This window comes from Eschscholzia californica, unplaced genomic scaffold (assembly GCF_041429995.1).
Source record: "Eschscholzia californica isolate CP2 unplaced genomic scaffold, dmEscCali1.0.p SCAF_2, whole genome shotgun sequence".
In the NCBI taxonomy this organism is placed as follows: domain Eukaryota; kingdom Viridiplantae; phylum Streptophyta; class Magnoliopsida; order Ranunculales; family Papaveraceae; genus Eschscholzia; species Eschscholzia californica.
The window spans coordinates 28843870-28867036 of record NW_028238309.1 but is presented as its reverse complement, the minus strand read 5'-3'; the positions used below and the strand labels follow the sequence as shown (position 1 = coordinate 28867036).

Below are 23167 nucleotides of genomic sequence, written 5' to 3'. Positions count from 1 at the left end.
GCTATCTTAGCTGGGTGGGCCTCTGCGAGACTAAGTGCTTGTAGTCCCGTTTGTGGTGCCTTTCCTGTTAGGAGGTAGTCTCTTTTGTGGTTCTGACTGAGATTGGGCTTTATTGTGGGTGACCTCTTTGGTAGGTTTAGGGTGTAGTTTCGGGTATAGAGTGGCCAGCTTAGCACACTTAGGTCGTATTTGAGGTGTGTGCCTGTTAGAGCAGTCTTGGTCGGCGCAGGTAGATCTGGCCTCCTAATGGATCCTTCCATTCTTGCTTGGAATGTCCGAGGGTGCGGGAACTTTGCCAATCGTAAACATCTTAGTGGCCTAATCAAAGAGTATAATCCTGATTTTCTTTTCCTGTCGGAAACTAAATGTATTAACACCAATCTTGACAAACTTCTGAATTTAAATAGCATTTATAACAAGCATGTTATTGACCCGATCAATAAAGCCGGTGGTCTTGCCACGTATTGGTCGCCTCATTTTGATATTCAGGTTCTTTACACTGACAACAACATGATACACGTGCAAAGATCTTTGAGTGACAAGGACAACATGTTTTACATTACTGGCTTTTATGGAAGCCCGTACAGTAAGGATAAAACCAAGCCCTGGGAGACATTAGCCCAGTTAGCCCCTGACACCCATAAACCCTGGCTAGTTATAGGAGACTTAAATTGTATTTTCGACCAATCTGAAAAGCTAGGTGGGAAAGAAGTTCAGCAGAGCTCTATTGACTTTAATAAGCAGAATATTAATAATTTGGGTCTCCAGGATGTAGGCTATGTGGGAAATCCTTACCTGGACCAATAAACAGTTTAATGGCAACTTTATTCAAGAGAGGCTGGATAGGGCTTTAGTGAATTACTCCTGGCTTAACCATTATCCTGACTCTAAACTCACTCATCTGCCTACTTTAGGTTCGGATCATAACCCCATCTTCCTCTCCACCAAACCAAAATCCAATCTGGGGCGTAAACCGTTCAAATTCATTCGCACCTAGATGTCCCATCCTAATTGTGCTCAATTCATCAAAAACAACTGGAGTTCTCTCCCTAGTCAGATTCAAACCAAACTTAATTCCCTGGCCATTAAACTCTCGAAGTGGAACAAAGAGATTTTTGGTCACATTGATAACAACATAAAGAACCTCACCCAGCAACTCCAATTCATTCAGAATGCGGATCAATTTAGCGAGACATTCACTCAGATTGAGACACTTCTTCTTCAATAGGAAAGCATGTGGAAAGAAAAATCGAGAGTTGCTAACATCAACCTTGGCGATCGCAATACCCAGTACTTTCATGCTAAAGCCACCACGAGAAATCGGAAAAACCAAATTCACTCCATTAAGCTAGAGGATAACACATGGACGTATGACGACTCTCATATAGCCAAGGTCTTTGTGAATCACCTCCAAAATATTTCGACTTCGGTGGGCTCCTCCATTTCCAATAATCTCATTGAGTGTTTCAACCCTCAGATAACCCAAAACCAAAATGATAACCCTCACTGCGATCCCGAATTTGGATGAAATCCGTAAGGCTACTTTCTCTTTAAAATCTGGAGCGGCTCCTGGGCCAGACGGATATCCTCCGCTATTCTATCAAGCTAACTGGGATACAGTTAAGGATGATCTTAATGAGATGGTTTCTGTTTTCTTTAGAGAAGCTACCCTCCCTGAGATGTCTAATCACACTCACATCTGCCTTATCCCTAAAACCAAAACCCCTCAAACTCCTGCAGATTATAGGCCTATCAGTCTACTGAACACAACTTACAAAATCATCACTAAAATCCTTGCTAATAGACTCAAGCATACTCTGGCTGATATCATCTCCCCGTGTCAAGCCGCCTATGTCCCGGGAAGGCAAATCACTGACAATATCATGATAAGCCAGGAGCTAATCCATTCCTTCAAAAAGATCAAAGGAGCGAAGAGCTATTTTGGTCTCAAGCTGGATATGTCAAAAGATTTTGATAGGATTGAATGGAAGTATCTGGAGCATATTATGCTTCTGATGGGCTTCACCCCCGGATGGATCAGACTTGTTAGCTCCTGTCTCAATTCTAGTTCCATGGCAGTTCTGATTAATGGGCGTCCCGGGAGCACCTTTAATGTTAGCAGGGGGATTCGTCAGGGAGATCCGCTGTCGCCTTTCCTTTTCGCAATCGCTATGGAAGGGCTAAGCCGACTTCTCGACAAAAATAACGGTCCTCACCGCTTCATCGGCTTCCCGGTCGCTAATTCGGAACTCATTATCAATCATCTCCTCTTTGCCGATGACTGCATTATTTTCGGTCTAAATTCACTCGATAATATCCATAACCTCAAGATGATCCTTCGTGATTTTAGTGAAGCGTCTGGTCAGATGATTAATTATTCCAAATCCAACATCTTCTTTTCCAAGAACTCTCATCCTAAATTCAAGCGGATGATTATCCGTGAGCTAAAAGTTCATCAATCTTCGACGTGTGACAAATATCTTGGCACGAATCTATTCATTGGTAAAAACAAAAAATCTATCTTTCAACCCCTTCTCAATCAAATTAAAAACAAACTGGCCAAATGGCAATCCAATCTTCTCTCCCAAGCTGGTCGCTCGGTAGTTATTTCAACTATCGCAGCGGCCGTTCCCCGATACCAAATGCAGTGCTTTGCCATCCCCAAGGGCATATGTAACAGCATTGAGTCCCTCCAAAGGACTTTCTGGTGGGGAAAATCCAAAACTTTCCATACTATAAACTGGTCGGCTATTTGCAAACCAAAAAAACTGGGTGGGCTGGGATTACGCCTACCTCATCTGGATAAGTTGGCCTTCTCAGCAAAATCATTTGGCGTATTATTAATAAACCTAAAGCCATCTGGGTCAGAGTGCTCAAAAGCAAATACTTTCCTAAAACTCATTGGCCCTCTCCCCCCAAAACCACACATTCTTGGCCTTGGAAATCTATAGTCAAACATTATGTTACTACGAATAGCCTTATTTTCTGGAATATTAATACAGGGACCAACATTAACGTTTGGAGTGATTACTGGATCCCAAACCACCCCCCTCCCATAACCAACCATACAGGGTCCAATATCAAATGGGTGGCCCAACTTATTACTAATAATAATTGGAATGTGCAGATGATACAGCAATGCTTTAATGATGATATATGCAGCGCAATCCTCAGCATAAACCTTCAGGACAACCAGGAAGATAAACCGATATGGACACTCACCAAGTCAGGTAATTTTACGATAAAATCTATGTACTTTCACTTACGAACAGAATATATGAATGTGATGCAGGACAATCTTGAATGGAAATTTATATGGAACTTGAATACAATACCACGAGTAAAACTCTGGAAATGCTGTACGAATAGCCTACCTGTCAAAGAGAAAATTGGCAAATTCATAGGCGATCAATTCTCCTGTATTAATTGTGATGATATTGAAACTCTTGACCATGTGCTACTGCACTGCACGTTTGCTAAGGCAATTTGGTTCAATTATAACGTGAGAACTGATCAGATTAGCTCGACTAATCAATGGATCATACAATGGAAAACACTCAAGGAAGATACTATCAACCTATATGCCAAAATACTATGGTATATTTGGAAAGCTAGATGTGATAATTGTTTTAACACGAACAAAAAGAATCCCCCACAAATCATAGAACAAATCAATAATGCGAATATAACGCCTCTCAAGTTTGAGAAAGCCACCAATAACATATGCAGGAAAACAAAGAAGAAACAAAAATGGAGACCTCCATCGACACCACATATTTAAAGCTTAATGTTGACGCCTCGTTCACGAAAGTCGCAGAACCAGCAGGAATAGGATGCATTATTAGAGATGAAGATTCGAATTTCATTATAGCAGCAGCCAATTCAGTTCGTAGCCAACATGCGGAAGAATGTGAAGGATTAGCTATACTTACTAGTATGCAATGGGCGATACAATTAAATATCTCTCACGCTCATATAGAAAGCGACAATCAAGCTATCATCAATCACCTCAATGGCCATAATACTGCTCTACACTGGCAATCTATGAAGATAATACAACAAATTCAATCCTTTAAAAATAATTTCGAAGGAATCAAGTTCACTTACGTTCGTAGGGAAGGCAATGCTCCAGCTGATGCGTTAGCAAAATGGGGAAGAAGATTTGGAGAAAGGAAAGAGTGGAATTCAGTACCGTCTTTTGTGTCGCCTTTACTTTAGTAGTAGATGTAGTTAAGATTGTAAGGGGCAGTTTTATTTCTCTTCTATGTTTGTAGTACGCTAGTTATTTTAATGCAATGCTCTTTCATAAAAAAAAAAAATCTGATGTAGGGGCATTGACTGATAACTTTATGGAAGAAATTAATGCAATAAAAATGAGAGAAAAAAGCTAAAACTGCGAAAATCACACTTGCCAATATCAAAATCGCGCTAAATTCAGACTGTGGATGTGAAACGGCTTTCTGCTCTAGTGCCCTCGCTTGCGCCTGGGTGTGACCACTTTATAGGCCAAATTTATATTTCTTGTTGGTTTCTTGTTTTTCTAATATTCTACAATTTCGTTTCTTTAAAAATTCCTTTTAATTAGAAATTGTTGAGATTAGAAAATCCTAGTACTCTTATACAAAAAGATTCCTATACAAGTGTAGGTATTCAAATTTTTTTTTTTTCTGAAAAATTTAGGTATTAAATTCAATTAATAAAATGAGTTAATTCCTATATGGCCCCCTACTTTGTGACCAGCTTCCTTTATGGCCCCCTTTTTTCGTAAATTCAAATATGGCCCCCTATTTTCAGATAAATGTCATTACTACCATTCTTAATTCTAAATTTAAAACAATAAAAAAATTTATTTCCACCTCACCCCTCTCTCTCTCTCCACCTCATCTCTCCCTACACCTCACCCCTCTCTCTCTCTCTCCAATTCACCTCTCTCTCTCTCCAACTCTCCTCTCTCTCTCTCCTACTCACCCCTTTCTTCTCCGGCAAGGTGGCCGGCCGGAAAATTTTCCGGCCGGCCACCTTCAAACTTAAAAAAAAAAAAAAAAATTTCTCTCTCCTCTCTCTCTCTAAATTTTTTTTTTTTTTTTGAAAATCTCTCCACTCTCTCTCTCTCTTAAACTCCGGCGAAGGGGGTTTCCCTTCGTCGGAGGATCTGTTCACGAAACCCAAACAGCCACTAATATAAAAGAAACCCAAACAGCCACTAATATCATAGTCCTCTTCCATCTAAGATTGAACCTCAATATTTCCTGAAAATTGGAAGAATTCAAATCCAAATGGGTTTACTTTCTTATACTATATTATACATAAAATAAGAGACATTAGAGAGTGAGAAAGTTGCTGTTTTTGCTTACAAGTGTTGTTCTTTCTTCTTTGGGAGCCAGAGATACATACTCTGAATCAATATACACTGCAAAATATAGACCATATATATATAGAATTTGTTCTCATATAACATAAATATTCGATCATTTATTGAAAATTAGGGTCTTACTTTGGCCTTTAGAATTCAACAAAGAATTTTGTTTCTTTTCTTCTTCTTTCTGCATAATATTTTCAAGAAAGATGTTAATCCATGACCATGAACATGGTTACTAAGTTTTTTGTTTCAGACCTGAATCTCATGATGAACACTTACATTGAAAATGGTTTCTTGCTTCCACATCTCAATTCCTTTGAAGAAAGATCTTGAAGATGTTCCTGATTAGATTTCAAAAAATGGGTATTTATGAGAAATCAAAGAAACAGAGAAAATAGGTAGATTTAGTAGTAAAGTAATGAGAAGAAGAAGAAATTTACCCAAGAAGAGAATGATTATGAGAATGGTAATAAGCCAGTAAGAAAGAACAACACTGAAAGAAACACCAAGGGTTATTCCAAGCAGAGAGCTGTTCGTGAACAGATCCTCCGGCGAAGGGAAACCCCCTTCGCCGGAGTTTAAGAGAGAGAAAGTGGAGTGATTTTTTTAAAAAAAAAAAATTTTAGAGAGAGAGAGGAGAGAGAATTTTTTTTTTTTTTTAAGTTTGAAGGTGGCCTGCCAGAAAATTTTCCGGCCGGCCACCTTGCCGGAGAAGAAAGGGCTGAGTAAGAGAGAGAGAGAGGAGAGTTGGAGAGAGAGAGGGGTGAATTGGAGAGAGAGAGGGGTGAGGTGTAGGGAGAGATGAGGTGGAGAGAGAGAGAGGGGTGAGGTGGAAATAATTTTTTTATTGTTTTAAATTTAGAATTAAGAAGGGTAGTAATGACATTTATCTGAAAATAGGGGGCCATATTTGAATTTACGAAAAAAAGGGGACCATAAAGGAAGCTGGTCACAAAGTAGGGGGCCATATAGGAATTAACTCTAATAAAATTCAATAGTTTCTCTATTAACAGTTTCTCTATTAACAGTTTCTCTATCTTTGATAGTTGTGAAAATTAGGGAGAAGCAAACAAGCTTCTTCATTGAGAGACATATATTAAACTCCTTTTTTTTTCACACCATCCAATAAGAATCTCATGGAGAGAGAAAGAGAGGTACAGAAAAAATAATGCTCGATAGAAAAAGAGAAAGCTCCTGCTAAATTAGTGCATCATAAAATCCCAAAACATAAAAAAATACCCAAAAAACTGAAAAACTTGAAGAAATTAGAAACAGAAGAAGCAGCATCAGATCTCTTCAACGGCAGAATGACACTCCCACTGTTGTTTCCACAAACACTGACACCAATTTTAACACCATCAAGAACACTAGACCTATTTAAACAAAGATCTGGATTCCCACTTAAATCAAGGTTTCTTCCTAACCTCTTCAAGAAACCAGAGTTAAAAGGAACAATACCTCTCAACATGTTTCTACTCAAATTCAACTCATAAATATGGGAAAGATTACTCAAACCAACTGGAATTTCACCTGTTAATCTGTTATTTTGTAGTGATAATGTACTAAGATTGAATAAATGAGAAAAACTTTCAGGAATTGATCCTGAATACCCTGAATTTGCAAGGCTAAGTTCTTGTAACCTTACCAAATTTCCAAGCTCAAATGGTAATGGTAAGAACATTGGATTATTATCCATATAAAAGTACTGTAAATTCTGCAACTTTTCTAATCCTTTTGGAAACCCTCCTCTAATTCTGTTCTTGCTCAGAGCTAGAAAAAACAAGAAATTGAGCTTCTGTATACTATTAGGAACACTCCCCGAAAGAAAATTTGAGCTTAAATCGAGTTTCTGAAGTAGACCTAGTTGTCCAATTGTTGAGGGGATTGAACCAGATAATGAATTATAGCTTAGATCAAGTCCAACAAGGTTTTTCAGATTACCCACATTATTTGGGATGGTACCCATGAGGAAATTATAGCTTAAATCAAGATGATTAAGGGATGTTAATGTGAAAATCTCTACTGGTATTCTTCCATGAAGGCTGTTTTGTGATAATGTGAGGATTTGGAGGGATTTTAGTGAAGAAATTTGTGGTGGAATTGGCCCTATTAGAGCTTGATTTGATCTAAGACTTAATTGTTGAAGTTGAGACGAAGAAGAAGTAGAAGTTGGGTTGACTGTAATTATTGTTTTAGTGTGAGTGAAACAATGAGAGAAGAATGCAGATTGAAGATAAGGAAGAATAAAAATTTCAGAAGGAAAAGTTGCAGTTTTCTTGCATGTTGGATTAGGTGGGGAACCAAATTCAAGCTTAAAAACATGAAAACGACTTCCTTGATCACTAATTCTGCATTCTAAACCAAGCCAAGAAGAACCTGGTTTACATGGATTTGGGTAAGAAGTTCTCCAATTTCTGTCAGAAGACATAGACTCCATGATTTTGAACAAGGTTTCTAGTTCAAAAGGGTCCGTGTTAGTAGTTGTTGAGTGGGAAGTGTTGTTTGGGTTTTGTGGTTTCATTGGATGGGCATTACTAATGGTGGGTAAAGATAGCAGAAAAACAAATAGAAGAATTTTGAGAGAGAAGTAAGAGAGTTGACACATGGTGGAGAGAGGTTTTGTGAGTTTTAGTTTTGGTTATTGTTTGGGTGGTTTTAGGGATGTTGTTCATACCTAAGGAGTGAGCGAATTAAGTGTGTGAGAGAAAGAGAGAGAGAGAGAGGAATAGGAGAAGATGTGATTGAAATGATGGGTGGGGGGGTCATGATATTGGGTGACAATCTGAAACCTATGTACTATGTAGGGTCAAGATTCAAGAAAGGCTGGAACTATATTAAGAAAGTATTTTCTTAACAAATTGAGTAAGCTAGTATAACTATGGTTGATTAGCATAAATCAAGGTTCATTCCATTGGGGGATTTTTGCTCAAATGTCTGGATTTGGGGGCATTTGAGCAATTTTGCCCCCAACTAAAGAATTTCTTAAAAAATGTGCTCTTTTAAGGTTTCTAAAATTTTGCTTTGTTTTCTATCCTTCGTGTAAAAGAGATATCTACAATTTCTAGATATCTTAAGTTGGGAGATTTTATAGGGGTCCCTCATTTTTGTTAAAAGGCCTCCCCTAAGTGATAATTTAACAAGTAAAATGGTTCATGGGGAGGCCTTTTAACAAAATTGGGGAGGCCTTATAAAACTTCCCTCTTAAGTTTACCCCCAAATCTCCCAAATCAGAGGTAAACCGAGTTCCTCTTCATCTCTCTTTTGAGTCCATATAGTAGTTGGAAATCCCTCAACCAAATGTTCATTTATCTTGCTCGAAATCACTCTATCTAGTCCAACAAATTCTAGGTTTTCAATTTTTTCACCCAAAGCCCAGCCTTACTCTTCCATCTTCTTCTCTCTCTCCTGATTTCCTTCTCCCACGATCTCTCCCTCTGTCTCTTTCAAGCTACCAAGCAAAATCACTAATGTAAATGGCAACACCGAAAAGCTAGTAGTAATAAAGCAAAAAAAGATTCTCTTTTTAGATCATCAATGGCTGATACAAAAGCATGACAATTACATGGGTTTCGGTGACTTCAAGTTCATTTCTTCACAAACAAGATGTTAATAAAATAGTATTAAAAGTCGAATTGTAAAAAGAAAATTTCAATGAGCAATAAACAGTAAATTAAATAAATAAGTGACTTATCTTTTTGCAGTGCTGAAATCAAGTATTAATCGAACCAACCAGAAAGAATGAACCTGCAATAAACCGTGGTAATATAAAGGTGGAACAGAGGCACAAGTTGGACTCGCTTTCCTGAAGACTTTAAACGCCCCTGCTACCGTAGAATTAGGTATTGCTTTGCAGTCTGTGAACGTAGTCCCCTAGGATTCAACTATTCCTTATCAAAATCGAAGAAGCAAACTTCAATTTTGATCTACTGATCTTGACAGAATTCGAAACAGAGAGAAGTAAACAGAGAACTGAGAGAGAGAGATAGAAGACAAAATAAGTTTTTCTGTGTGTTTCACTTCTGGGAGTTTATCCCTATTTATAGAGTACGAAACTAGATCATAAGACCTTGGGTAGTTTTGATCCAACGGTGGAGAAAAAGTAGCCAGTAGAGGAAGAATAGGTCTGAGAAAATTAAGGAGGTGGACTTTTTCCACTAACCAGTAGTTGAAGAAAAAGTCTGAGAACTAGCCAGTAGTGGACTGTTTCCACTAGCCAGTAGGGGAGGAAAAGGTCAGAGAAAAATTAGGGCATTTCTCTGGTAGACCAAGACCGAGACCGAGACCTAGACCTAGACCTAGACCGAGTCCGAGTCCGGGTCCGGGTCCGGGTTCCGGGTCGGGTCGGTGACCCGACCCGCGAGGGTGTGAAAGGTATAAATATAAGTGTGCCTAAGGTAAGGGTGCCTCTAAAAAGTGATGGGTCTCTCCTCCGGAGAACACTATTGTAACCCCAAGGGCCACACCCCTTTACACCCAACTTTATCCTTATAAACACAAGCTTGGTTTTCTCTTTGAGAGATGTGGGACTAAAGTAATATTGTGTTGTGAAAGTCTCTTTAGTACTTAATAGATTTTATTCAAAACCTATTACTAACAATCCCCCACATGAATAAAATTCAAAGAGCTGATTAGAAGAGAAGAGAGTGAGGCTTTGTGTATCAGCGAAGGTGTCGTTATGACTTGAACCTTTGCTTTGTGATGGTTCGTTGGGACTACCAGTCGTTCAGTGAACATGATGTTCTTGAACTGAACTTCTGTTTTGTAGACTCGGTAAAAAAACCTCACACACAATTCCTCTGATTTCTGTCAAGATCATTCGGTTGTGCTCGTTATCGGCCATGAGCATATCCCAGTATTCATGAGCGCTCTAGAGAATAGCCCAATTCTCATAGGAAGCGGCCCCTCTTCCACACTCATATAGGTGAGTCCATCAAGGGTGTCCTGTTCCACCCCACTTGGTATACCCAAGCTATAGATCTCATCCCCCACATTGAACAGGTACACTCGCTTTGTCATAGGGATGGGTAGGAGATTTCTCCCTTGAGTGTTTACAAGCTCTCATCTACAACTTAGTTGTCCCATTGAACCAAGGTCATGGGATCTCCAATTCCAAGGTTGGGTATCCGTCATAGATGATTTACTCTGATATGGGCTTTAGCCCCATCCCCCTCGACGTTAAATTTACAACATCTCTTGATAATCCTTTCGTCAAAGGATCTGCCAAGTTTTCCTTAGATCTCACAAAATCTATGGAAATTACTCCATTAGCCAACAATTGCTTAATCGAGTTATGCCTGCGACGAATATGTCTAGACTTTCCGTTGTAGATGTTGTTTTTAGCTTTAGCTATTGCAGCTGTAGAGTCACAGTGAATCAGAATTGAAGGCATTGGTTTAGGCCAAATTGGAATTTCATTCAAGAAGCTTCATATCCATTCAGCTTCTTCAGCGGCTTTATCAAGTGCGATGAATTCTGATTCCATAGTTGACCTTGCTATGCAGGTTTGCTTGGATGATTTCCAAGCAACTGCAACCCCTGCTAATGTAAAAACAAACCCACTCGTGGATTTGGATTCTTCAGAGTCTGAAATCCAGTTTGCATCTGTGTATCCTTCTAGAACCGCAGGATACCGTGAATAATGTAAACTGTGTGATAATGTGTATTTAAGGTATCTTAGTACCTTAATTAGTGCATCCCAGTGGGTCTGTCCAGGATTACATGTGTACCTGCTCAGTCTGCTTACCGCGTAAGCAATGTCTGGTCTGGTGCAGTTCATTATGTACATAAGACTTCCTATCACCCTAGAGTACTCTATTTGGGATATTGCCTCACCCTTGTTCTTCTTTAAGACTAAGGAATGGTCAAAGGGTACTCTTGCAGGTGAGGAGTCAAATTGATTAAACTTCCTTAGTACAGACTCGATATAGTGTGTTTGACTCAAGATAATCCCTTCAGGTTTTCTTATTACTTTTATCCCTAGAATTACATCTGCTTGTCCTAGGTCTTTCATTTCAAAGTTTTTAATCAGAAGTTCCTTAGTTTGGTTTATTATCTCTAAGGAAGTGCCTAGGATTAACATGTCATCTACATATAGACATATAATCACATAACACCCATTTACACATTTAGTGTACACACATTTATCTGACTCATTAATCTTGAACCCATTCTCTAATACTATTTGATCAAATTTTTCATGCCATTTTTTCGGTGCTTGTTTAAGACCATATAGGGATTCAATGAGTTTGCAGACTTTGTTCTCTAGCCCCTTGACCTCAAACCCCTCTGGTTGGTCCATGTAGATCTCTTCTCCTAATTCACCATTTAGGAAGGCAGTTTTTACATCCATTTGATGTATCTCTAGGTTGTAAATTGCTGCGATTGCTATTATAATTCTAATCGAAGTGATCCTTGTGACAGGAGAATAGGTGTCAAAAAAGTCACGTCCTTCTTTCTGTCTGAACCCTTTGGCTACTAACCTAGCTTTGTATTTTTCTACTGTGCCATCTGGTTTTCGTTTCCTCTTAAAGATCCATTTACTTCCTATGGTTTTAGAACCTGGAGGTAAATCAACGAGTTTCCAAGTGTTGTTTTGTATTATGGAGTCCATCTCACTTACTACCGCTCCTTTCCAGAATGGTGCATCTGGAGAAGTCATTGCCTGACTGTATGTTTGGGGTTCATCTTCAGTCAGGTAAGTGAGGAAGTCAGGACCGAAACTGTGTTCTGTCCTAGCTCTCTTACTCCTTCTAGGTTCATCATCGGAGAGTTGAGTATCTGAGCTAGTGGAAGGTCGACTAGACTCAGGATCTTTCCTTTTAAGAGTCTCACTCTTTCTAGGGAAAGTGTTTTCAAAAAACTCAGCATATCTTGATTCTAGAATCATGTTTGAGTTTATGCTGTCGACGGAAGAATTTATCACTAGAAAGCGATAGGCACTACTGTTCTGTGCATACCCTATGAATACACAATCTATAGTTTTAGGTCCTATCTTAGATCTTTTAGGTAAAGGTATTGCAACCTTAGCCAGACACCCCCACACTTTTAAGTGTTTAAAGGTAGGCTTTCTACCCTTCCATAGTTCATATGGAGTTTTATCTTGTGTTTTTTAGGGTACTCTGTTAAGCACATAACAGGCAGACAGAATAGCCTCTCCCTACAAGTTAAAAGGTAACCCTGAGCTTACTAGCATAGAGTTCATCATTTCTTTTAGTGTTCTGTTTTTCCTTTCTGCTACCCCCATTGGATTGAGGTGAGTAAGGAGCAGTTGTTTGATGTATTATGCCGTGATTCCTACAGAATTGAGTGAAGATATCTCCTACGTATTCTCCCCCTCTATCTGATCTAAGGATTTTTATCTTTTTATTTAGTTGATTTTCTACTTCTAGTTTGTGGGTTTTAAAACTTTCTAAGGCTTCATCTTTGCTATTTAGAAGGTAGATGTTACAAAATCTAGAGTGATCGTCAATAAATGTTATGTAGAAGCGTTTACCTCCTCTCGAAGGAGTAGCTTTTAGGACTCCTAGATCAGAGTGAATTAATTCTTAGCGGTTCATTAGTTGTTCTATCTACGGTTTTAAATGGTTTCTTTTTAAGTTTTGTCTCTACACAAATTTCACATTTGTCTTCTTTTTGTTGTTTAGTTGTAGGAATGTATCCTTGTTTCATAAGTCGTTCTAAAGTGGAGACACTAAGGTGTCCTAGCCTACCATGCCAAATATCTGAATTATTATTAGGATTATGCACAATCGAGTAAGCAGAAGAAAATACTTTATTTAATTCAGAATCAGAAACAACATTTAACTTAAATAGGCTCTCAGTACAATACCCTTTCCCCACATAGACCCCCCCTTTGGACAGAATGACCTCGTCACTTTCAATCACAATCTTAAACCCTTTCTTGTTTAGTACCGAAACAGAGATTAAGTTTTTCCTAATTTCAGGAACGTGAAGCACATCATTCAGAGTCATGGTTTTTCCAGAAGTCATATTTAGTACAATCTTCCCTTTTCCTACAATTGTGGACGAAGAGTTGTTACCCATATACAGTTGTTCTCCTGTTTTTACTGGGTTATATGAAGAAAATTGTGACCTTTCTGAACAGATGTGTTTGGTGGCTCCTGTATCGAACCACCAATCTTTAGTGTTCGTTACTAAGTTGGTTTCAGTTACCATTGCACAAAAGTTCTCTGTTTCAACTACGTGAGCAAGATTGGGTCTTGGATGTTTGGTCGGGGGGTTAGGGTTAGGGTTTGCTTTCCTGTGTCTGCAGTCCTTAGCTAGGTGACCAGACTTACCACATACATAACAAGGTTTAGAATTACCATGGTTAGGCTTAGAACCCGCCCTTTTGAATTTAGAATTACCTTTCTTCCGCTGGTTAGAAGGTTTGTAATTGGTAAGCTTTTTCTTCTTTACCTCTTCCACGATGTGAGCTTTAGATACAAGTGAAGCAGCCACCTCATTTTTCTCCTGTTTCAGATGTTCTTCTTCAACCCTGATTTGAAGAATCAAGTATTGCATGTCAATGTCCTTCCTTTTGTGTCTGAGTTTCTTCTTGTACTCATTCCAGCTGGGTGGTAGCTTTTCGATAACTGCAGCAACCTGTAAAGCCTCATCTATAACCATTCCCTCAGTTTTGATTTCATTTAGAATGAGCCTTAGTTCCTGAAATTGGCTTACTACAGATTTTTCATCTTCTATTTTGTAATCCAGAAATCGCCTTACTACGAACTTCTTAATACCTGCATCTTCAGATATATATTTCTCTTGTAGAGAATCCCATAATTCTTTGGCAGTCTTAGTATGGCAGTAAATATCATATAAGATGTTATCTAAGCAGTTCAGAATATAGTTTCTGCATAGATAGTAAGCCTTATTCCAGGCCTCTACTGCTCCAGATCTACCAGGTTCATTTTCCCCCACAACAGTGGTAGCTGGTTCGGTTAAAACATAGTTTATATTCAAAGTGGTTAGAAAAAATAACATTTTTTGTTGCCATCTTTTGAAATTTTGACCATCGAATTTCTCTGGTTTTTCATTGCTCATCTTAGATTCCATTTTCAGTAAAACAGTAAATTGTTTTGGTCGATTTTGAAAAGGGAATGATTTAAAGTCTTCAGATTGTTAATAAAATAGTATTAAAAGTCGAATTGTAAAAAGAAAATTTCAATGAGCAATAAACAGTAAATTAAATAAATAAGTGACTTATCTTTTTGCAGTGCTGAAATCAAGTATTAATCGAACCAACCAGAAAGAATGAACCTGCAATAAACCGTGGTAATATAAAGGTGGAACAGAGGCACAAGTTGGACTCGCTTTCCTGAAGACTTTAAACGCCCCTGCTACCGTAGAATTAGGTATTGCTTTGCAGTCTGTGAACGTAGTCCCCTAGGATTCAACTATTCCTTATCAAAATCGAAGAAGCAAACTTCAATTTTGATCTACTGATCTTGACAGAATTCGAAACAGAGAGAAGTAAACAGAGAACTGAGAGAGAGAGATAGAAGACGAAATAAGTTTTTCTGTGTGTTTCACTTCTGGGAGTTTATCCCTATTCATAGAGTACGAAACTAGATTATAAGACCTTGGGTAGTTTTGATCCAACGGTGGAGAAAAAGTAGCCAGTAGAGGAAGAATAGGTCTGAGAAAATTAAGGAGGTGGACTCTTTCCACTAACCAGTAGTTGAAGAAAAAGTCTGAAAACTAGCCAGTAGTGGACTGTTTCCACTAGCCAGTAGGGGAGGAAAAGGTCAGAGAAAAATTAGGGCATTTCTCTGGTAGACCAAGACCAAGACCGAGACCGAGACCTAGACCTAGACCTAGACCTAGACCAAGACCTAGACCGAGACCTAGACCTAGACCGAGACCTAGACAGCTGCTGTTCCGGCACAACAACTTGATACGGGAGCACGGGACAGCAACGATCTTGCACGGACGGCTGTGGATGGTGCGGCTGTGGCTCGGGCCGTTCACAAGGGCACGGGATAAGCTTATTTGGCCGGATTTCATCTTTTGCCCGGATTTCACATGCTTCTTTGGCCGGATTATTCTAGGTTTTCGGGCCATCTTCTTGGTCGGAAAACTTAGGGCTTTTGTTCCCCATGTCATTGGCTTGCTTCCTATGTGTTTGATTTTTGTTTTGGGCTAAGATTTCTAGAGAGAGAAAGCTAGGCCAGTTAGCTTTAATGGAGGTTGAGTTCTAAAGGGAGAAGATGATGACGGTCGCTATGGGGAACCCATAAATTTGCTAAGGGGAGATCGGCTGCACCTTAACTACTCATATTTTCCGACGATTAGCCTCGAACCACATCGAAAAAGGGGGATTCTCTAATCATTTTCTTTCCATTTCTTATTCAATCACCATGTTTAGCTAACTTTAGTGTGTCGATTATATGAGATGAAATGTGATGAATTCGTGATTATGTTTAATATGATTTAATGTTTTGATAATAAATTGATGTTCTCTTATTTTGATTACTTGTTTCAATCGTTTTTCATGTGTCTTATCAAGTACTTCGCATAGTTAATCGATTCGGCAAAGTGATCGATATCGATCGTAGTCTAGATTCAATTTTCATGTGTCTTGTCATGCACTTCACATAGTTAGGCGACTAGACGACATTTTTGATGATTCGATTTTAATCGTTTATGACGTTTGTTTGACTAAGTATTATCTCTGGACATACGTAGTGCTTATGAACGTCCACCTTAGGAATCGAGACTAGATTTACATCAATCCATTCGATCGGACTATACCTAGTTGTAAGTCCACCACATCGGATTCTCGGACTTCGACACCTCTTTACTTGTTGTCTCCCAACTCTTGTTCCTCCAACTCTTCTCTCGAATCTCTCTCGCTTATTTGCATTAGATTATCTCATTAGCTTTACTTGTTTTCATCTCTTATTACTTATTCATATAAAAACTCCCCATTTATCTTTGTTCTTTTCCGCCTTAGTCTAAATTAGTTTGTGATACTTAAATCTTTGTACGAGACCCTTTCGGTATCCAAACTACCTTCCTATCCTTGGATCGATCCCGGCTTTGCCGGATTACTACTTGATACCTCCGCTTGGGTGTGCAATGCTCGATTCTCATGTCACTTAGTATCCCATCTGATACGTCACGTCATTAAGACTCTCTTGATCCCGAGTACAATTATCAAAACAAATGGTTAACATTTAATCCATTTCAGCACGACCATGCATTTTCAGTTGCTACTCGTCAAGTTGCCCGGAGACACTTTATCTTAATTTAATTAGGAGGACATAATCCATTCCAGTGCTCCCACTCAACTTCATGTCTCTCCCGTCTTTCCCAGTATCCGCTTTTATAACCTTCTTTTACGGCGCGACTTTTGACGAAATCAAAGTCAGACATTCCTTACATAAGATGAGTTGAGCACTCATGTTTTGAGGAATCTCTTCGATCTTGCCAATGAGAGGTATTTGATGTTCATCACTTTAATATGCTCTCATTTATGGGTTATCCAGTGTATAATCTCCATTACACACCCACGTAGTCGAATCGAATACACTATTCTATAGCCCATTAAACTGCGCTATCTCATCGACCTCACGTGATAGTCTTCATAAGTTATTGTTGTCCATGTAATGACCTGGACAAGGGAGATGACAATAAAATAATTCCAAGTTCATTTAATAGGGTTTCATGCATCAGATCACGTATCTGATAAGCCTATTCCGAATTTTTCTTTATCAACAGACTGTCTCTTAAATACTAAACCAAATTTAAGTGACAAAATAAAACTCTTTTTATTTTAAATATCGAATGTAACTAATCAGATACATAAACTCTTTTATGAATCCCAATTACATTTGTTGCCATTTCCCAATGCGCTTTATACCAATGCCCCTCATGTGTGAGTTGTGTTTGGGTTGAGGTAATGGTTTAGTAAACGGATCCGCTATGTTGTCATCCGTATGGACTTTGCAAATGACCACATCTTTTCTTTTTATGATTTCCCTAATCACGTGGTACTTCCTTTGGATACGTTTGGATTTCTAGTGTGCTATAGTTTCCTTGGCTTGGGCGATTGCTCAATTGACGTCACAATAAAAAGTTATTCCTTCCTTAATGCCAGGGATGACATCAAGTTCCATTATGAAATTCTTAATCCAAACTCCTTCCTTGGCTGCTTTTGAAACTGCTAGGTATTCTGCTTCAGTGGTAGAGTCTGCAACAGTGCTCTGTTTGAAACTCTTCCAGCTTACTGCTCATCCGTTCAGACAAAAGATGTAACCAGACTGTGATAAAAAATCGTCTCTATCCGTCTTAAAGCTTGCATCCACATGGGCTACAACCTTGAGTGATTATTCCCCGCCGTAAACTAAGAAGTGATCCTTAGTCCTTCTCAGGTACTTTAGAATATTCTAAGTAGCGGTCTAGTGTGCTGTAGGGTTTTGTGTGTATCTAACACACTAACTAATGTTGTAAGCGGAATCTCAAACATCTAATGCTTAACACTAGTTATCCAGGATCATATGCAATAACTAATAAGAACTAGAATCGGGAAAAACTAACCTCAAACGCAATTTTTCCCTCGAACCTTTCCAATCGCGTGTGAAGATCAAAAGCTCCAATTTTCCCTCCTCCACTTGAGACACCGAGTAGGTTAACTTGATCTCCCTTCCTTAATGCATGCTAGAACTTAATGGAAAGTTGAGAAGAACCTTTCATCTTGACTAGATAGATAGAATGAGAGCTTTTTCTCTTTAATCTTCTCTATCTTTTATGTGTGAGAGAGATGATTCTCTTTGAGAAAATTTCACACCTTTTCTGATTTCTCAATGGTCCTTATATATGCCTTACCTTAGTAGAGTCTCACTGAAATAAGGAATCCTAAAAGTCCCTCAGGAAAGATATGTTTGGATTTCTGGTGTGATCTTGGTTCCTTAGCTTGGGCAATAGCTCCATTTTTGTCATAATATAATGCTATTCCGTTTTGAACGCTAGCAATTACACCAAGTTCCGTGATGAACTTCTTTATCCAAACTCCTTCCTTGGCTGCTTCCGAAGTGGCTAGGTATTCTGCTTCTGTGGTAGAGTTTGCTACAGTGCTTTGTTTCGAGCTCTTCCAGCTCACTGCTCCTAAATTTAGACAATAGACATAACCCGACTTTGATCGGAAGTCATCTCTGTCCGTTTGGAAGCTTGCATCCACATGGCCTTCCACAATTAGTTCTTCCTTTCCGCCATACACCAAGAAGTGATCCTTTGTTCTTCTCAAGTACTTCAGGATATTCTTGGCTGCGGTTTGGTGTGCTCCACCTAGATTAGATTGGTAACGACTGCACATGCTCAAAGCATATGAGACGTCTGGCCGAGTGCAGACCATGACGTACATGATAGATCCTATATCCGAGGCATAAGGCACCTTAGTCATGTGTGCTTGCTCATCTAGGTCTTTGGGACTCTAAGTCTTGCTAAGCACTGTACCATTGTGTCATGGGTAGAAATCCTCTTTTAGAGCCTTTCATCTGGAATCTTCCAAGAATCTTATCTATATAAGTTTCTTGACTGAGTCCAATCATCCTTCTTCCTTCTTGATCTATCTCTATAGATCTTGATGCCCAAGGTATATTCTGCGTCTCCTAGGTCTTTCATTGAGAATCACTTCTTTAGTCATTCCTTTACGGATTCTAGCATCGGAATATTGTTTCCAAAGAGCAGTATTTCACCTACATACAGAACCAAGAAAACTAGGTTGCTCCCACAAACCTTCTTGTATGCACAAGATTCCTCTTTGTTCTTCGGGAAACCAAACTCTTTGATCTTCTCGTCGAACCGAAGGTTCCAACTCCTGCTTGCCTGCTTCAATCAATGAATGGATCTCTGAAGCTAGCAAAACTATCTAGCATGTTTGGTGTCTACAAACCCTTAAGGTTGTGTCATATACACATCTTCTTCCAGATTCCCATTCAGGAAGGCGGTTTTTACATCCATTTGCCAAACCTCATAGTCGTAATGAGCGGCTATTGCTTGAACAATCCAAATGGATTTAAGCATTACGACAGGGGAAAAGGTTTCCTCATAGTCTATACCATGAACCTGCTTGTAACCTTTTGCCACGAGTCTAGCTTTTAAAACACTGACGTTTCCATCCTTATCTGTTTTCATCTTCAAAATCCATTTGCATCCCATGGGTGTTACTCCATAGGGCAAATCAACCAAGTTCCAAACTTGATTCTCAAACATGGATTCCATTTCGGATTTCTTGGCTCCTAGCCATTTTTCAGAGTCCGGGCTCGTCATAGCTTCCTTGTAGGTGCTAGGTTCGTTATCTTCAATTAACAACATGTCTGTTCATCGAGATAATTCAATTAGCCTTTGTGACCTACGCGGGGCTTGAACAATAGGTGGGACACTATCAACTTTTTGAGGGTTCTCCTACAAATCTAATTCGCTTTGCGCGGGAGGCTCTGTGAGATCCATCATCGCTCCCTCTTTTTCCCTTTTTATTGGCTCAGAATAGTTTGGAATCGCGACTATTGGCACTGGTGGTACAACATTGTCAGTTGGTTGCTCATATAGAATTTCTTCGATTTCTATATTTCTCCCACTTGTCTTCTTGGAAAGGAACTCCTTTTCAAGGAAAACACCATCACGAGCAACAAGAACTTTGTTTTCTGATGGGTTGAAGAAGTAATATCCCCGTCTCTTTTGGATACCCCACAAAGAGCCATTCGTCTGATTTGGGTGCTAGTTTATCTCCTTGTAAATGCTTTACATAAACATCGCATCCCCAGACTTTAAGAAAAGACAACTTTGGAGGCTTTCCAAACCATAACTCATATGGAGTCTTTTCCACAGCTTTAGACGGAGCTCGGTTTAGTGTGAAAGCAGCCGTTTCAAGAGCATATCCAAAGAAAGTAGTTGGAAGACCGGCGAAGTTCATCATCGATCAGACCATGTCTAACAAGGTTCGATTCCTCATTTCGGACACACCGTTCATCTGAGGTGTTCCAGATGCCATACGATCCTAAACATGATTAGCATGTGTCGTACGACTCTAAGTCATATGATCCTAGAAGTCCATTTGCATAAAGCTTCTCGATGCGTATCAGATTAATGTGATCCAAACGACAATGCCAGAGATAACTTGGGTTCGAATCATCTGATCGTAGCCTTTTGGTTTCTATGTTAAAGAGTTCGTTCTCTATTCCCGTCATATAGAGACCGTTGTATAACTTAGCACTGGTATAAAACATTTCACCTTTATATAAAGAACAACGTCAGCTTTTGATAACAAGGTGATATCCCTCTTTGTCTAACACTGAGAAAGAGATAATGTTTCTAGAGATAGTAGGTACATAATAAAAATTATGAAGTACTAAAATTAGACCAGTTTCTAAAGGTAGACTATGGGTTCCTACAACTTTCGCAACAACTGTTGCTCTATTCGCTACCCGTAGGACCAACTCCCTTTTAGTCAAATATCTGATTCCCTTAAGCTCCTGCACATCAGAGATGATACGAGCAGCACATCCCGTATTAAATACCCATGAGGGAAAATCAACTATATTTGTTAAGTTAACTTCAATAACATAGATACCTAGGTTGGAATTTTGAATTCCTTCCACCTTCCCTTTGTTCCTCTGAACCAATGAAATTTCCTTCTTTCATTCATACATTCCAATGCCATTCCGAATTTCCTTGGAAGTCCCGTACTTCCTCAACCACGATCTGTTTCGGGACATGTCCCTCAATCGTCGGATGATTGTGTGCGCATCCATTTTCCTGAATCTCTTTTGAAGATTAGGTTCCATGGTGGCCAACATAAGGTATGTTACTGAAACCGATTTCATCCGGATCCATTTGGCCTGCTTTTGTTCCTCAACTGTTGAGGTTGCAGTAATCTTTTGAATTGGGGTATTTAGTACGCTTTCTTTGTTTGTAGATCTGGGAACACTTCTCAATCTCTTCTCCCAATCGTGGAAGTTTTTCATGTCCAAGTTGTCCTCATCGAGGATTGAACATAGGTTAAAAAGACCATCTTTTGATATTGTAAAACTACATGAAACAGAAAAAGGATTTCGCTAAGTATTACATTCGATATTTTGCAAAAAGACTCTAATTTTTGCCATATTATTCAACAAAACCGTCCCTAGTTGAATAATACGATTCCGAGATCCCATTTCTCGAGGATTAATTGGACTAAGGCCCTGCCTTTAACCCTCTCGATTTAGGTGAGTGAACTACTTTACTTATTATACCCTATGATTCTCGGTTGATGGGTTACATATTTTATGTAAAATCCATCCTTTTGCCTCGAGTATCCAAAACTCTTTTAATGATCTCGTTGAGTGGAACCATTAGACGTGTAGACCTCTTCTATAGGCCTACCCACATTGCCCCAAGGTAGAGATGGCACCCTACTAAACAATCCTACCATCACGAACAAGGGGTCAACGAGTGTCTTGTTATGGATATGCACTACACTCAAAGTTACTTTTAAGGACTTTTACGTTTTGTCTAGCATGCATTATAGTGAACTATTTAGCCTAACCATTGACGACATAAAACATAAATAAATAAGTAACTGCGCGCAAGAAAGTAAATCAAGCACATATGGATCTTAGTATGGCTCCTAACCTAGAAGATCTAATCTCCTTTGCTTGTTCTTGTTTCTCCTTTTGGTTCGTCTAGATCACCATCTTTGGAATGATTTCTCCCACTCGAACGAGGACTCCTTCCTTGAGCATCTTCAATGGACTCATATGGATCCTACACAATCGATACGTAGATCGTATAAACTTGAAATTAAAATTATTGTCGTGCTCAAAAAAAGAATGGAACAAAACAAATTCTATGGTCATACTAGTTCCCGCATTCACATCACATGCATTCATATAATATTCTAGGCTAACAATTTTATATGCATGATAATCCGGGAGATACTTTTGTCGACATCTCTATGTCACATACGGACCTTAAGTCTTTATTCGAAGAATTAGACTAATGGTGCGTCTTGGTTTTGACTTTTATGATTTCTAAAATCAATTTTAAGAGATATTACGTTTGGGCCCATAAATGGCCCGGGTAAATTTTGGAAATATTTGGTTGGAATCGGGAGAAAACCGGATAAAACTCCCACTCGAATCAAGGTCCTACTAATAGCTCGAAAAGGCCCGGGACAAGTCTCGGCTAAAGCCCAAATATGGCCCCTAGCATGGGTCGGACATGGCACGGCCATAGGCAGTTAGTCCTGGTCCGTGCTAGTCACGGCTAGGATGCGTCCTTGCCCTAGGCTAGGACGTGGGTCTAATGGCTCAGATGCGTCTGGCCAAGACCGGACCTGTTCTAGACGCGTTTGTAGAGTCCGGGTTTTTGGAGTCTCGGTCTCTAAGACCGAGACCTATCCGGACTCACTGGACGCGACCTAGGCGTTCTTGGCCTCTAGGTCGGCCTGGCTAGGAAGCTTCGAACAGCTTCCTGGCCGGTCTTAGGAGTTTCTAAAAAACTCCAATCGGCTTCTCCTTCCCTTTTTTTTCTTTTTGCAACGTTCTAGTTGTTATTTCCATCTTTTAGAACTCCTTCTAAAACTTATCAAATTTTGGTTTTCAAAACTTCTAAAACTTGAAAAACAACTCTTAATCAAAACCAATTTGGATCAAAATTTATGTTTTTAAAACTTTTCCAAAGAACAATTTTAAAAACAACTTGAATAATCTTTGAATCCCATTCAAAATTAATCAAATTCACATGCCCAAAACACTTTTAGACATAACTATCTATCTAAACTAGCATAGATTGATATGAAACTTAGCCAAAATTAGCTATGTG

At 39.1% G+C, this 23167-nt stretch overlaps 4 protein-coding genes and 1 long non-coding RNA gene across 5 annotated transcripts; 2 read left to right on the top strand and 3 right to left on the bottom strand.

Moving 5' to 3' along the window:
- Positions 1-246: 246 nt before the first annotated feature.
- On the top strand, positions 247-807 carry LOC147557282 (uncharacterized). The gene has a single exon (XM_086658796.1). The coding sequence runs from the start codon at positions 247-249 to the stop codon at positions 805-807; it is 561 nt and encodes a 186-aa protein (XP_086514922.1).
- Positions 808-3750: 2943 nt separating this feature from the next.
- Positions 3751-4218, top strand: LOC147557281 (uncharacterized). Its single transcript, XM_086658795.1, has one exon. It carries the CDS (start codon positions 3751-3753, stop codon positions 4216-4218), a length of 468 nt encoding a protein of 155 aa, XP_086514921.1.
- Positions 4219-5177: 959 nt separating this feature from the next.
- LOC147557280 (uncharacterized) lies at positions 5178-5883 on the bottom strand. Its single transcript, XR_015233572.1, has 5 exons — positions 5800-5883; positions 5639-5700; positions 5495-5543; positions 5355-5410; positions 5178-5249 (listed from the first exon to the last, which is right to left on the bottom strand). It is a non-coding gene; the product is annotated as an uncharacterized LOC147557280 (long non-coding RNA).
- A 570-nt stretch (positions 5884-6453) lies between these two features.
- RLP29 (receptor like protein 29) lies at positions 6454-8096 on the bottom strand. The gene has a single exon (XM_086658225.1). The coding sequence runs from the start codon at positions 7962-7964 to the stop codon at positions 6570-6572; it is 1395 nt and encodes a 464-aa protein (XP_086514351.1). The 5' UTR covers positions 7965-8096; the 3' UTR covers positions 6454-6569.
- A 2688-nt stretch (positions 8097-10784) lies between these two features.
- LOC147557278 (uncharacterized) lies at positions 10785-14419 on the bottom strand. Its single transcript, XM_086658794.1, has 2 exons — positions 13069-14419; positions 10785-12316 (listed from the first exon to the last, which is right to left on the bottom strand). The coding sequence occupies exons 1-2, from the start codon at positions 14417-14419 to the stop codon at positions 10785-10787; spliced, it is 2883 nt and encodes a 960-aa protein (XP_086514920.1).
- Positions 14420-23167: the final 8748 nt, after the last annotated feature.

Coding starts and splice junctions, on each gene's coding strand:
- RLP29 (XM_086658225.1), bottom strand. CDS start 7,964: ATGTGTCAACTCTCTTACTTCTCTCTCAAAATTCTTCTATTTGTTTTT.
- LOC147557282 (XM_086658796.1), top strand. CDS start 247: ATGGATCCTTCCATTCTTGCTTGGAATGTCCGAGGGTGCGGGAACTTT.
- LOC147557278 (XM_086658794.1), bottom strand. CDS start 14,419: ATGGAATCTAAGATGAGCAATGAAAAACCAGAGAAATTCGATGGTCAA. Junction 12,317..13,068: donor TAATTCAGATATTTGGCATG/GTAGGCTAGGAC, acceptor GTGTATTCATAG/GGTATGCACAGAACAGTAGT.
- LOC147557281 (XM_086658795.1), top strand. CDS start 3,751: ATGGAGACCTCCATCGACACCACATATTTAAAGCTTAATGTTGACGCC.